The 14,713-nt window shown below is 46.7% G+C and overlaps 1 protein-coding gene across 1 annotated transcript; it reads right to left on the reverse strand.

Moving 5' to 3' along the window:
• Positions 1-87: 87 nt before the first annotated feature.
• cyc1 (cytochrome c1) lies at positions 88-7,427 on the reverse strand. Its single transcript, XM_088937191.1, has 7 exons — positions 7,286-7,427; positions 5,830-6,020; positions 4,720-4,846; positions 2,501-2,658; positions 2,031-2,191; positions 1,471-1,571; positions 88-642 (listed from the first exon to the last, which is right to left on the reverse strand). The coding sequence occupies exons 1-7, from the start codon at positions 7,364-7,366 to the stop codon at positions 535-537; spliced, it is 927 nt and encodes a 308-aa protein (XP_088793317.1). The 5' UTR covers positions 7,367-7,427; the 3' UTR covers positions 88-534.
• Between the last annotated feature and the right edge of the window lie 7,286 nt (positions 7,428-14,713).

The raw sequence follows: 14,713 nt of genomic DNA on the forward strand, positions 1-14,713 counted from the left end.
CTTAGCAACAGGGTGGCTATACATTTAGATTCAGCCAATGCCAGGAAAGAGACGACTCAAATTTCTATGTAAAAAAAACTCTGCACATTTGCTTTAAGGTTAATTTATTATTCATACCAGAGCATTTAAACATTTACAGAAATGTGCCGGTAAATAACCGTGGGTGGAGGCGACAACTCAATGTTTCTAAGCCCACGAACACGAGAGTAACCAATAATGTTGCTTCCCATAATCCAGGAGCCTAAAGGCAAAGAATGCAAAAACACATAATACCAAGGATTTAAAGTTTTTCTTTTGATTATTTTATTTGATCTTTTTACAGTAAAACAATCTTTAACCAAGTGTTGAGTGTATTTGTCGAGTCCATTATAAAGAAGTTAAGGGTGTGTGGGCAGGTGAACTCCACTGACACCTGAGGCAAGGTAGCCCTAACTTCATCAGTTTTGAGGTACTGGCATACGTGACGAAGACTTAAAACAATCTTAGTCCAAACACAGCTGGAGCATCGAGGGAAGGCAGAACGATGGGCACGCTTTAATGTTTCGGGGGTCTGTAGGCGATCTTTCTGCTCTTCAGCACAGACCACTTGTGCCTCTTCAGGTAGTAGATCAGGGGAATGAGGACAGCAGAGCCCATGAGCAGCTGGAAAAGGCAAAAAAACAACATTTATTCAGAGTACGATTCCAGAGCTGAGTTGATTCAAGATCTTTAACTGAGGTTGAACATCTGCACTTCTGTGCTGGTGAAATACAGTTTTTGGTGAGCAAGGATCTGGTAGCCTCCTGCTGTTCCCAGGATCTGTACTTCTGCTTAATTAATTGGTGTGCCAAGAGAAGCCCTCTCTGGGATTCCAGGAGCTGGGCACTGAAAGGTGCCATTGAAACAAACTCCAACAGCACTGCAGATCTGAACAAAATCTGTTCTACTATGCCTCCGTGTGGCTATTAAAAATCAACAGTACATTACACATTCATTTCAGATTAGCTGTCAGGACACAGACTGGGTTACTGGACTTAAAATAATATCTTAATGCCAACCTGCTCATATTCCAACTAGGTATGTACATTTTAATTTAGGTGGGCAGCTGCATCAGCATGCGTAGGCTACAAAGGAACAAGCAATAGGTTTATTCCATGCTGAAAAGAGAAGAAAGCACAACGTTATGGCCGTGGAACCGTCTTCAGGTGTTGCACGTATGACACCTGAAGAAGGCTCCACGGCCGAAACGTGTTTTCTTTCTGCTCTTTTCAGCATGGAATAAACCTATTACTTGTTCATGTACATATTAATACACATGCAGTACATGCACATATATTCAACAATCACACGTCTCTCTGTGGGTCACTAGAGGAAAGTAAGTGTGTCACTATTGGGTCACTGGGCAGGAGGGTAAGCACCGCGCTCTTGGGCCTCTGGGGAGGTAAGCGCAGTTCCTGTGGCGCCATCTGGTGGAGGTAAGTGGCCACTCACCTTCAGACCCATGCGCTTGCGCTGGTCGTGCTCTGGCTCGGCAGCCCAGCGCAGGAAGGTGCACACATCCTTTGCGACCTGGCTCATAGTGGCTGGAGTCCCTGAGGATGCAAGAGAGGAGAATCAGTTCTTACTCACACATGTCTGTGATGCTGTGAAAGGCCATCGGGAATCATCCGTCACGCACAGCACAAGGGAAAGGGGTTTTCATGCAAATCCCTCAGGCATTTCGGAAAGCGCAGAAGACATTAGCATTCTTTAAATGTAATGATTCCCTTAGCTCTTCTATCGTTCCGTCTAACACTATAAATATAAATTTACAACTGCTGAAAAAATAAAGAAGATGAAGTAAAAGGCCCTTCTTAAAAGATAAAAATAAAAACTTGATAGAAATGAAAAAAGGTTTAGCAGAAAAATAAAAGTGGGAAAAGGTTACAGGTAAAAGGCAGCCTTTCGGTCCAACAGTGACAGGCTGCAACACCCACCACCAACAGCTGATCTCGACAAACGAAACACCAGTAATTAAGTAAGTTTAACTCCTGGGCAGCGCTGTGGCTTACCGTCATCGTATTCCAGGACCTCATTGTAGATGGGGGGAGCCATGGCGATGGCCTGGCCAGGGAAGTAGGGGTTGTAATAGAGCCCTTCTCTCAGGGTGACGCCCGCTGGGGGGTCGCAGTAACCCGTCAGCAGCGAAAACACATAGTCCTCTCCACCATGCCTGCAGGGGAGAGAGAGAGGACAGACGGGCAACAGTCAGTCCAGGGACAAAGAGAGAGAGAGGACAGACGGGCAGCAGTCAGTCCAGGGAGAGAGAGAGAAAGAGAGGACAGACAGGCAGCGGTCAGTCCAGGGAGAGAGAGAGGACAGACAGAGGTCAATGAATATTAACTGAAGAACATTTGGCTGCAGCTCTTAAACCCTCAAAGTGAAAAAACGGGAGCTCAACAGGCATCTTATTTTCATGCATGCACGGCGTCTCTACGTGAACAAGGGCTACCCACGCCACCCTTGAACCTGCAGACGGCACCTGGCATTGACGATGTAGCTGAGGTCGGGGGGCAGGGCTCCGTTGTTGGCCGCCCGGGCAGCCTCGGGGTTGGAGTAGGGCTTGGGGAAGTAATCGGACAGCTTCCCCGGACGGGTGAACATCTCACCGTTCTCGTCGGGGCCGTCCACCACCTCGATCTGCAGGGGGCACAACACATCACTCTGAGCACGTGGAGAACAAAACCTGTACCCGAGCAAAGGGGCAGCAACACAAGCACACTGGCGGTTTCTCCTCCCCGGCCCCCCCGACCCTGAGCTGGGCGAGGTGGTCAGGAAAAGAAAGGATGGTCACCTGAAAACATCCGGCAGAGAAAACCTTAGGAAACTCAAACGCTTTTCTTGTTTTAGAGACACGTGGAAATGAAAATCTGGATCAGAGATCTTCGCACCTCTGGCACAACGTTTAACGAGCACCACGTTCCCGTTAACCCCACATCCATGTTGCGCCAAATAACGTCTTGTGGATTAAGTGAGGTACAATGAATTGGGTAACTTGATTTACACTACTTGTGTGGCAGTCAGGGCTCTGGACTTGAGACTGGAAGGTTGTGGGTTCGAATCCCAGGTGAGACACTGCTGTGGTGCCCCAGTACAAGGTCCTTCACTTACTGAAACCGTTCAAAATACCCAGCTGTATAAATACACCTGTATAAATGTGTGTGAATAGAAGCTGCTTTGAAAAAAGGTGTCGGCAGAAGTCCTCTCCCACCCCACCCGCCACGTTTGCGCCATGCCAGGCAGAAATGTTTTCCCGAGGGGATGCATCTCTCCGTTACAACACACAATCTATGGGAATATTCCAGGAACCAGGAATGGATCCCCAACATCAATATGAAGACTTGCTCTACTGGATTTTTTCTCCACTCAACAAACCCAAACAGAGGCTGACTGGAAAGAGGTGCATTTAAACCTGGAGACTAGGGTTGCAGGAGTCTGGAACACGAAGCTCACAGTCTTCCAGCTGCTGACTAGTAATGGCTGGACGAGACTCTCGAATAAAGGAGTCACTAACTAACATGAGCTGAGCCTGAATGTCCTCCTGTCGTGTGCACCTGTCTGCTCTGTTCCCGCATGCTGGGATAGGCTCCGACTCCCCCACAACCCCACACTGCAAGAAGCGGTGAGGAAGCGGACGGAAGAATGTTCTTTGACTCAGCAAGCATCTGTTTTGTCTCCGTCACTGCCTGCAGCCAGGCTGTGGCGGAGAGACAGAGTCCCTGGCAGATGCATGGCTGACATCACTCCGATTACAGGCAAAAAGCAAAACTGAATTAAAGAAGTGAACTTTCCCCATTAGACAGATTAAAAGTTTGGTCCAGCCTTGAATCCAGTCACCGCAGGGAGAGGCTTTGTATTCGTGAACCTGACTATATCCACTGCCAGCTCACAACTCCACAGGCTATTGGCAGGTATCAGAAAAGATACATTTATTCAATTACCGTCTAGTAGGCTGCAAAATTACAGCAGATAAGCTCCTGCTTAATTTAACGCAGATCTGTATGTGCTTAAGGCATTAATTGTATTTTCAGATGACTGCCAAGGTTATAAAGATCAAAGCACATCCTGATGTTAAATTTAAAAAAATCTTTCCCACCAGTTTCAAAGCACAGAAGAAAAGGTTTTCAGCCCTGTTTCACTGCACACTGGCCACATTCTCCCAGGCCATGGACAGCACTGTGTCTCATCTCTTCATACAGCTGTTTCAGCTTGGACACAAACACTCAGAACTGGTTAATATATACTGAATGCCTTATTATGTTAATGAGGAGTGTTTCTACATCAACAAGTTCCTGCTATTAATGCTGACAACCCTCAGCAACAATCCACCAACAAGCAGTGTAAATCACCGCAGCTGTCCTATATACAAAAAGAAGCAAAGACTTAATAAGACAGACTAACGTAAGAACACAGATCTGGATCAGTTCATTGTGTAATTATGCGCTTGGTGGAAGAGACTTAACAGTTTTTACCAGCTTGCAAACTCCAACATGACAGGCAGAAGACAGAAAAAGCTGAATACTTCACAATCTTTACCTTACGTGCAGTATACATAGACTTACACAAGAAAACAACAAAAAAATTAAACCGAATGCATTTCATCACTTCTCAATGAATTAAAACAGAACAAAAGCTGATAAAACATATCACATTGTTTCGCAATGGTGAACAGTTTCCTTACAACAGAAACCAGCCACTCACCTCCTCAGCCAGGGTCTTGACCTCGGCCTCCGTGTGCGAGACGCCCACCAGGTTGCGGAAGGCCAGGTACTCCATGCTGTGACAGGCGGCACACACCTGCTTGTACACCTGGTAGCCACGCCGGACACTGAGGAGCAACACAGAACAGAGAGGGAGCTCAGCACTGTCGACCGATAAAGCGCTCGCAGGCACACAGGCACGGCTCTGGGGAGACAGGGACTCATATTTGGTTTACTGGAAGGAGAGGTACTCCTCGTGACCTGAGCGCTAATTAGCAGTTTGTTGTACAGTAGCTGTGCAATCAGTTCAGTATCTGAAATAAGCGAATATGCTCAATAAACAGTATTGCAGAACAAAGTTATTCTTCAATTCTTTACTGAACACGCAATTAATGTATTTTTGGCTGCTGTAACCAAATCCTAATTCTAACAAAGGCCACTTGTCATCACTGGACTCCAATGATTATGAGTAATAATAAATTATTTTATACAGCACCTTTTAAGGTAACATCTCAAAGTGTAAAAAAGTGAAACGGATAGAAAACTACAAAGTACATATAAGAAAGACAGTTGGTTAAAGGGGCAGCAGAAGTTAGAAAACAGCAGATACAGACACTAATTAGGTAAAAGCCTTTCTGAAAAAGTAACAGCCTACTCCTGCAAGCCGGAGTGGTGGAAGTGTGGAATTTACAAAGTTCTTTTTTGTCCTACCCAGACAGGGTACTCGGCTGTGCTGAGAGTCTAACACTCAAAAAAATGACGTTACAGACGATCAGGACTGGAAAATGACAAAAAAAACCAACAACAACACTAGAAGCAACTGAGCCACTCAGTCAGTAAAACTGAGATTTGTGGCTGAGAAGGTATCGCCATTCCAGATAACTAAAGTACAAGGACACCACCGAAGGTATATATTTCATCAAAGCTAGAAAAATACACCTGCATGATCCTTGCAGGTATCTCCTTGTGGTTTCTTGAATTGATGCAAAGTGCCTTGAGATTGCTCTATATGGAAAGGCACTGTATGGGAATGAAGCTGACCCATTGATTGATTGATTGATTGATTGACCGATTGACCGATTGACCGATTGACCAAGCACGTGTGCAGCACCTGGCATGGTCTAGCGAAGACAGCGGGCCGTTGTGGCTCCAGGGGTAGGAGGGAGGGTGCAGCTCCAGCTCGGACGCCTTCACCGACTGGTTCAGAGCCAGCGCCAGGCCAGCGCCTCCTGCTGTCAGAAGGCCCAGCGTCGACAGCGCCATCTTCTTCCCCCGGGAAAGGCTGGCGAACGACATGTTGGCCTGTGCGGTGGGGGGGGAGGGAAATGAGGACATGAAAACCATCGACCATAAAAGCGACAAGCCAGTGTCGCACAGAGATCCCACCGCCAACACCACTGAGCAGACCAGCCCAGCACAGAAAGGAGAGCTTGTAACTGAGGGCGACAGACAAACACCCTACCAAGAATGGTATCAAAATGTTGACTGTTTAAAAGATATTCAGTCTATTCATCCCAGCAGACATGATTTTCTGCAACACGTGGAGCCCTGTCTCCACTGCAGATTAGACACAAGACACCGGGGGAGGGGATGGGGGAGAGATGGGACATTTAACTCATCCACACAAGGTGGGAAGGGATTATTTCATACCTGCCTAAATGAATATGAATAGAAATAAAAAGCAATGCTTGTCATATTGTTTTGTGCATATAATGCTGAACTGTTTGAAACTTGGCATCGGGTTTGCATCAAAGTAATAGCACTCAAATGCTTTTACACCCTAATATTTAAGTCAATTAGAAAGATAACCAATTATTTTATTTAGTTCATAGTAAGACTTTATAGTAGATGTATGCCTTATGTCACGTAAACAATTCTTTCATGGACTGTCACAATGGGATGTTGGTTTTCACCAGAAATGTAGTTTTAACATTTGTCAGGTGGTGCAATTTTATAGCTCAGATCCTTGCTCGTTAGAAACTGCACGAACCACTACAAGTGATTTTATTTTATTCAAGGCACCTAATGAAAGCTTCAGTCCAGTTTCCAGTGATGTAACGCATGCAGCGCTGTGCAACTACAGCCCCCGGTTCACTTGTCTGCAGAAGAGGATCCAAACCAAGCTAAACGTGAAAAATCTGTTGCAATCTCTCGCGTATGACGGATATGGATCCAATTCTAGCAGATTTGTGTATGTGGAAAAAAAACGATACCAAAAACTGCACAACGCCAAGCAAGTCAACGTCTGAAGCATACCTGTGACCGCTTAACCTACGGAGCCTGTTTTACACTTTAATTCCATGATGTTGAACCAACCGCGCAACGTAGCGGACCAGTCTAATAGATATCCGGAGGCTGAGGGGGCCGAGTGAAACAGCAGCCGGTACCTGTGCGCCGAGACCCCCAGAGCGCTTCGCCAGGACAGTCTCAGCCCACATGAATGACCTTGTCTGTTCCGACACCGCCGCTTACAAGCAACCCGTATGACACGTATGACAGCAAGGCCACCCCGGACACCCCAGAAGAGGTGTGCCCTAGCTTTCCGGGGGCTGTCGACGGCTGCTTACCCGGGGAGGGTGAAGGGTCCTCGGGGCGTTCAGAAGAGCCCTCCCGGTCCCGGCCGACACCACCACTCGCAGAGCCGCCATGTTCACTCTGTGCCACAGCGGACGTCCGCCGGCTCTGCCCCCGCCTCCCCAGCGCCGCTACCAAGCCCGCTTACACAACGCCTCTGCCGCTGCTCACCGGGGGATAAAATTTTTAAACTGCTGGTGAATTCGAAAAGCATTTTAAAGCTGCCCTTTAAAAAACAAAACGAAACAAAAAAAAAAAATAATGATCTCGAATTTGTAATGTTTTCATAACGGGAGGACAAAGGGCACAACCTGCCGGATGTGCTCACAGCGCCCCCACACGTTGGGGAGGACTTAGTGTCTCGTCACCCTCCGCCGCGCCGCGGTCTTGCACTTCAGAGCCGCGACTCGACGGAGCTGTGTCAAGTCTTGACAGGCTGGGTAGAGGCTAGCGCCGCTGCCGCACAGCTGGGTTTAATTCCGGACTGGGGCACCTTCCGTGTGGCGTCTGCGCACTGCATGCTTTTTGCTTTCATCCTGGTGCTCTGGTTTCCACATGGCTTGGCTGGTTTCTAGCACATCCAAAGATGTGGACCAAAGGAACGCTCAGCGGTGTGACGACAGGCCTGTATCCTGAATCCTCGAGGCTCAAGCTGAGAAAGTTTCTCCTCTCGATGCTCGTCAGCCGGTAGCATCAGGTGGTGCAGGCCAAGGCCTGTGGATGTAAATTCAGTTTCACTTCAGAAGTGTCCTCTCACCATCAATAAGACAGAACGAGCACAAGTCCACTGGGGGACATGTAACGGATAGGCTGTATATTTGGGAGGCCCCTAAAACCCACACATGAAAAATTACAATCTCCATGGATTAACCCCTGCAGGGCCTGACATGAGCCTCCGCGATCACTGTGTCTATGTCTGTTTCTGCCTGAATGAGGACTCAGTGGTGCTGTGGCGGCCAGCACAGCTTTAGGGTCACAGCTGTCCGTATGGAGCTTGCATGTTATCCCAGTTTTTGTGTGAGGCTTCGCCAGGCACTCTAGTGTCCACTCCCACTTTCCTGGCTCCTCTGAAATGACCCAGCCCCCTCCGCCACATCACGGGCACAAGCCAGAGTCGGCTCCTGTGAAAAAGAGGGCTGGTCTCTCCATGCTGTTACCCACGCGTGAACGAAGAGCCTCTAGGCACACAGGCCAGACCTTCAGGGAGTTAGACACTACACGATGTTCCAGCACATAACCTGTAAAAATGTTGGCTTGTAAAGGAAATTGAGGGACACTTCAAGCTGTCTGCAGACTGGCACCGCTGAGCTACTGCCTCCGTCTGGCTCTGCCTTTGCCTTCTGCAGCTTTGTATGAGTGATGGCATTGTACATCACACGAGTCAAATGGCTTCATAACCGGCAATATAATATGCACACTGGATCTGCATCTAAGAGGATATAAATATAATATACAGCACAGCCCACTGGCAGCTGTGACAGGAAGACGCATAGTTATCATGAGGCTTTTGTAAAAAATGACTTTGTTGGCCAAGTACTGAGACAAGCACAATTTAAAGGGAGGCCTTTTTCACAGTTTAGTCATTAAATTATTAATTATCTTTGATCAGTAAATGTAAGTCTGGGCTAGAAACAGCCCCCAGAGCACTTAAAGTCTTTACACCTTTTAAGCTGACCTGCTTTTAAAGAAGAAAGAACTGACAGTGACCTGTAGAGCATTCTGGTGTTAAAAATCTTAAAATATGCTGTTTCCTGCCGTGTAGTCAAATTAACCAAAAGACCAATTAGTTTCAATGCATGGACTTCTTGTATCAAAACATGCAAAAAAAAACATGGATCTGTCCGGGTCTCGACAGAACAGGTCAGCTTTCTAAATGGGGATTTCAAACAGGTCCCGTGCTGGGTAGGTGGTTGCAGGGTGGATTCCAAAAAATGTCACAGGCAGATTTTCAAAATCCCACCATCCACAGACTTGTCTTATTGCTGGTCCTGTTTGGGCAGTCTAGACTGTGGGCTCAGAACCATATCCGAGATGATGGTTCAAACAAAGGTTTCGACCGCTTCATACACCCCACCTACCAGGTGCCACACTACAGATGCTGTTGGGTTTGTGGCTGCTCCATTTTATGCCTGGGGTTTTGGCTGCTCATTTAAGAGTGTCAGGACCTTTTTTTTATATGCGTTGGGATGGATGGTGTACATCCGAGCAACCCATTCAAGCATGAATCTTCAGAATGCACACAACACAGCAACACAGCATCTGCAAAAGGAGAGTTTTTTTAAAGACTGATTTATCCAGGTATTCTCATCCCAAGTTTCCTAGGGAAACCTTTTTAGTCCATCAAGTTACTTTTGCCCCTCAAAGCTGCAGCCTGTAAACATTGCAGAGGCTAAAAGCGATCTCCTTAAGAGTCCTGTCCTCCTCCACACAGACTCACAGCAGTTTGATTCACAGCATAAACAGTGGCTGGTGGAGCCACTCGAGGAGCACAGGAGTGCCAGTTTCACTGTACAATCCACCCACACACATGCAACACCACCCCTCAATCACTGACAAGCCCCATCTAGTTCAAAACAAGAACAAAATCGATAACCTCCCAGTGGAGGTAATGTACAGGGAAAATCCCTACATCAACGTGAGCTGGACCCCACAGGCCTAAGTGTATTTCAGCTAGTCAGTCCGCACTCTCGATGGCCTCCCACTAGCGAGCGGAGAGTGGTTCTGTCTATTAGCATGCACACTAGGAAATTAAACACTGTGCAGCCTCACCTGGAACTGCACTACAAAACAGAGGAGCTGAGCTGGAATCACCACTGTCTGTCCTCGTCTGTTGGAAAGTCAGCCTTTATTCTGCTCCCTGCTGTGTATTTCACGTTTCAATTTCTGCAAAGGTTTGGGTTGGCAGAGCACAGGGAAAATAAAGAAATTGAGCTACAGACCATGGTACCAAAAGCCTACAGTGGTAAGAAAATACCACCAATTTAACGCAGACAAATTAACACCACCACTCCCCCCCATTAAAGACAGCATGACTCAGTTCTGCAAGCAGACTGGTCAGAGAATGAAGGGTAATAAATTCAAGACCTGCACATAGAGCTACTGAAATACTTCAGGTCTTTAGCGTGTCAATAACACTAAAAAATGTAAAATTACTCGGGCTTTAATATGCTCTAGCAAGCAACAGATTCCAGCTTTTTAAGGGCTACAAAATGTCCTTCTGCCCTCTCTCTCACACAACCCAGCTTTGCGGGCTCCGAGTGAGATGAATCCTCCCCGACTCTAGACGGACCCAAGCCCACAGTCTCCTTGTCTGCTGACATCACTCTGTCCCGGGAGTAAGATGACACACTTTCTTGCTCCAATTTGCCCTTCAACAGCTCTGGCTGTTTTAATACATATGCTGCCCTTATCGTATCCCCCTCACTGTACTGGCAGACAGGCTCCCACAGGGCAGGTGTGTGGAGTGCAGGGCGGACGGAGCCAGCTGTGATTGTGCCGTGTCGAAACCCAGTATGGAAAAGGAGAGTGGCATTCAAATAATACCGAATATTCATTGAGAATTAAAATGATTAACTGTTCTCTTTGGACCATACTGTTTATGTTTGTGTTGTGAGGATCTTTCTGTACGCAGGTCTGTACAGGATATTTACTTAGAATAGGCGAGGGAAAAGTGTGCAGGCAGCTCTGGAATTAAACAGTTGAGACTAAGACATCTGGGCAGATTTACGAGGCTTTGCACTGAAGAAAAGCTTGCTTTACTCTTTACATTCTCAGGGGAATCGAATTCTGCTGATCTGTAAGAACAGGGCACAAACGGCTTTAAAATATTAATTACCGAGTTCTCCAAAAGGCCTGAGTTATTCAGACCCCAGAATACCGCACCAGCAGCTCTAAATTCATTTCTTTTTTTTTCTAATCAAATTGAAACAGATGGAATTTTGCTTGGTGGAGAGCTGAACGAGGGTGACTACATCTTCTATACTTATTTCTTCAGCGTCGCCCAGGGCGTGACGGCGTGGCGGCGATGGAGGCGCTGCAAACCACGGGCTCGGGACGAGGGCCGTGCCCACGGTCACTCCTTCAGCTTGTCACACAGCCCACCCGTCTTTCCCACAGCAAGGCAGTCCCGTGCGCGAATCCCTGCGCGGCGACGCCCGGAGCTTTGCAACGTCCGATCAAAACTCGACTTCTGAAAGACTTTGCTGTTGTAAATACATGTTATTTCTCCGCATAGATTATTTGTCTCGCAAAAGCCGACGCGAACTGTAAATGCCCCCTCCCCCCCACCAGTGTTCTGCAAGCTTTTACAAAAACATCGGAGGAGTAAAATCAACAGAAATGCTAACATTTCCAATATAGGGGAAGAGCACGGGAGGAAAAGAATACATTTAAAAGTACAGTTTAGTACTTTTTAAGTTGGAATGAATGCTTTGTTCGGGTTTGGAATAGATTCCAGCGCAGCTGTATTCATATGCCTTCACGAGAAAAACATTTGATTTCACAAAAACAGCTATTTATTTCCAGAACAGACCTTACCCTCTCCGCCGAAAGTTTCACACACTAGATTTCACATAAGGGAATAAGGGACCAGCCCCACTATCCACCGGCCCGTTTCAACACGATACCGAGAGTAGGAGCAGTGTAGTAACACTGCAGTGGTAGAGTAGGAATAGACATTAATTCTTTCGCGTCCATCTCGCCACAACACTGGGGAAACTGCTTTACAGTCGCGGGTTTTATAAAAAAAAAAATCACGATTTCAAGCCATCACGGGCTCTGCGATTGTGGAAAATCAGGGAAGCATCTTCTTGGAACTGACGTCATACTTTGCTTCGCGTGGAACGGCGGGTCTCTTCTGGAACGCGCGTGTTCGAGGCCTCAGGTGCACTACACCATCTACACAGCAGGTGGCAGCCTGAGCCCGGACGCACAGCTCTCCGGCTCGGAGCTGCGTTTTGATCCTGTGTGTGATATCAGACATGACCCTCCGGGGCAAGCAGGCGGGGTAAAGAGGGGAGCAACAGTGCTAATGAGCCCTGAGCCTGTTCACTGCCCCCACTCCTCACACACACGTCCTGCTGGAGAGCTGCTGATGGTCTGAGCTCACGCTCACTCGCCTCTCATGCCTGTACCTGTGTGCTTACAGCACGCAGACTGGCAGGCGCTGGGCCTGCCCGCAGGTTAAAGAGAGAGGCAAAAAGACCTGCAGAGACCCTGCTGCACTTGTTTAACGAGCTCTCCTTCCCCCAGAGAGACCAAAGTCCCGTGCAACACAGGACCTTTAGACCTTTTTCTTCACAGGCTCTGAAAGAACACAGAGCTACGACTCCAACTCCCCTATTTCTGTTCAACTGGAAACAGCTGCACACCTGCACTGTCTCTTCTGGCGATGAGCCAGCAGCCTGTTCCTCTCAGAGGTACAGTCCCAGCCAGGGGAGTCTCAGGGCTCACGTACGGACGTGGCCCGGACCCCATCCCATGTTACACTTGTACCTTTCAACTTTTCCAATCCCTTAAAAAAAACGTCAGGGCGTTTTGCCCTAGTTGGGTTGAAAACAGCTTGGTGCTGCTTTCAGCTTGATTTGAGAAGACGAGTGCCCTGCCCATTGGTCCATACAGACGAACAGTAAATGAAGTCTTGCAGATAGGATTTTTTAAATTGACATTACATTGCATTGCAGCAGATAGTACATATTTGTGTAAAAAAATGACCTTGCAGTAATAAAAATCAAAACCTGATGTTCTATCCGAGTTTACCCAATAAGACAATTGCTTACAAAACAACCTGGAACACTTGTCCAGCGCCTGGAGCAGGTGTTCCCTCTCTCTCACGTCAATAAGAGAACCGAGATTCATACATAAAAATAGTGGAACTAGATACATGAATATCAAATTAGAACAAATGCAAAGAAAAATCAGAAACAATGAAAAAAAAATCAATATTACACATCCTTGGGTTCCTAATACATTTTTTAAAATCCACCCAGCACAAACATGAGCTGTTTATTGCAGAAACGGCCTGGGTCCCCTTGGGAGCACAGTTCCTGTCTGCTGCTGCACGGAGCTGAAGTGTTCGTCTGCAAATGATGAATCTTGTTCGATAAATGTAAATAACATGAAAAATCCATTACACATTTCGTAGATAAAGGGGGAAAAAAATCCTGATTGTTTTAGCAAGAGAAACAGAAATCCTTCTAGATGGAATGTATTTACGTGAATGCCATTAAATTTTAAAGCAGACACGAGTTCTCTCATTCCCTGAAGAGCTTATTTTGCCACATCTCCTCCAGTGCTCTCACTGAACCATCCTCCATGCAGAGAACAATCTGTATCCAAGAACATAGTCTTTGCTTTACTAATCACCTTCTGTGGAATGTACTCAGAATTAAAGCATCCCTGGTGACTTGCTAAAGTCATGCATGACGTTTCAAATGTTGTCCAGGAGATACGGAGAACAGTTATTTTAAGATGAGCAGTGCTGGCGTAGAATGATACAACTGTGACAAAGCACTGAGCACAAAGTTGAGCAGGCGCAAACCCACCCAGTTACATATTTGGACGCCTGGGCTAAGGCAACATGCAGGGCCTGATGCAGACAGCCATACATAATGCATTTTTATGCATTATGAAAGAAGGTTAGGAAAACTAGGCAGCTGCACTATTTCAGTGTCTGTGGCTCTAATGGGCTGTACTGCTCTACAGAAGGGTTTATGTGGAGTGAAGGCAGCCCAGGTTTGATTGAACTCACAGGAATCAAATCACGCCTTTAATGAGACCAGATGTGGGCAGTTTGTTGAGCAGTAGGTTTGTAGAGTGTCTTTAACTGCTCTGGAAAAACACTAACTGTATATTTTTAAAAATGTCCTTAAGGACTTGTCTCTAAGCCCAGGAAGATGAACAGCAGCGCACAGTTATGAAGATTCCTTTTAACTAACTTCTAAGACGATTTACAGTTCTTCTAAAAGAGAGCTGCACCTGAGCTTAATTAAGGCTCTGTTCAGATGAAGGAGAATATTGCGTGAAAAGAGGGCTGAGAAAGAAGAAGATAATAAGGTCTGGAAAAGCAGAAAGCAGGGCCACTGTCATTGCAGTTCACTGTGACAACATTGACCTGCCCCTGCCAAACACAGCAGGAACTTTCAATTTAAATGAACATCACACCTATAATTTAAAAACCAAATGCAATAAGAAACAGATACTAAATAGCTTTTGTTTACTCATCTAAGGGAAGTCTGCCAAGGCTTGAATTATGCATGGATGTTTTTACACCCCGTCGAAATCCTTCTTAAAGGAGAAAATTATTGATTTATTTATTTCCTCTCCTTCAGCTGGGGCTCCTGCTCTCCAAAAACAGCTGAGGCTGGAATGATGGCTTCCTCTGGCCGGGACCGTCCTACAAACCAGATTGTGCAAAACCAGAA

This window comes from Atractosteus spatula, chromosome 19 (genome assembly GCF_055471065.1).
Source record: "Atractosteus spatula isolate fAtrSpa1 chromosome 19, fAtrSpa1.hap1, whole genome shotgun sequence".
NCBI lineage: Eukaryota > Metazoa > Chordata > Actinopteri > Semionotiformes > Lepisosteidae > Atractosteus > Atractosteus spatula.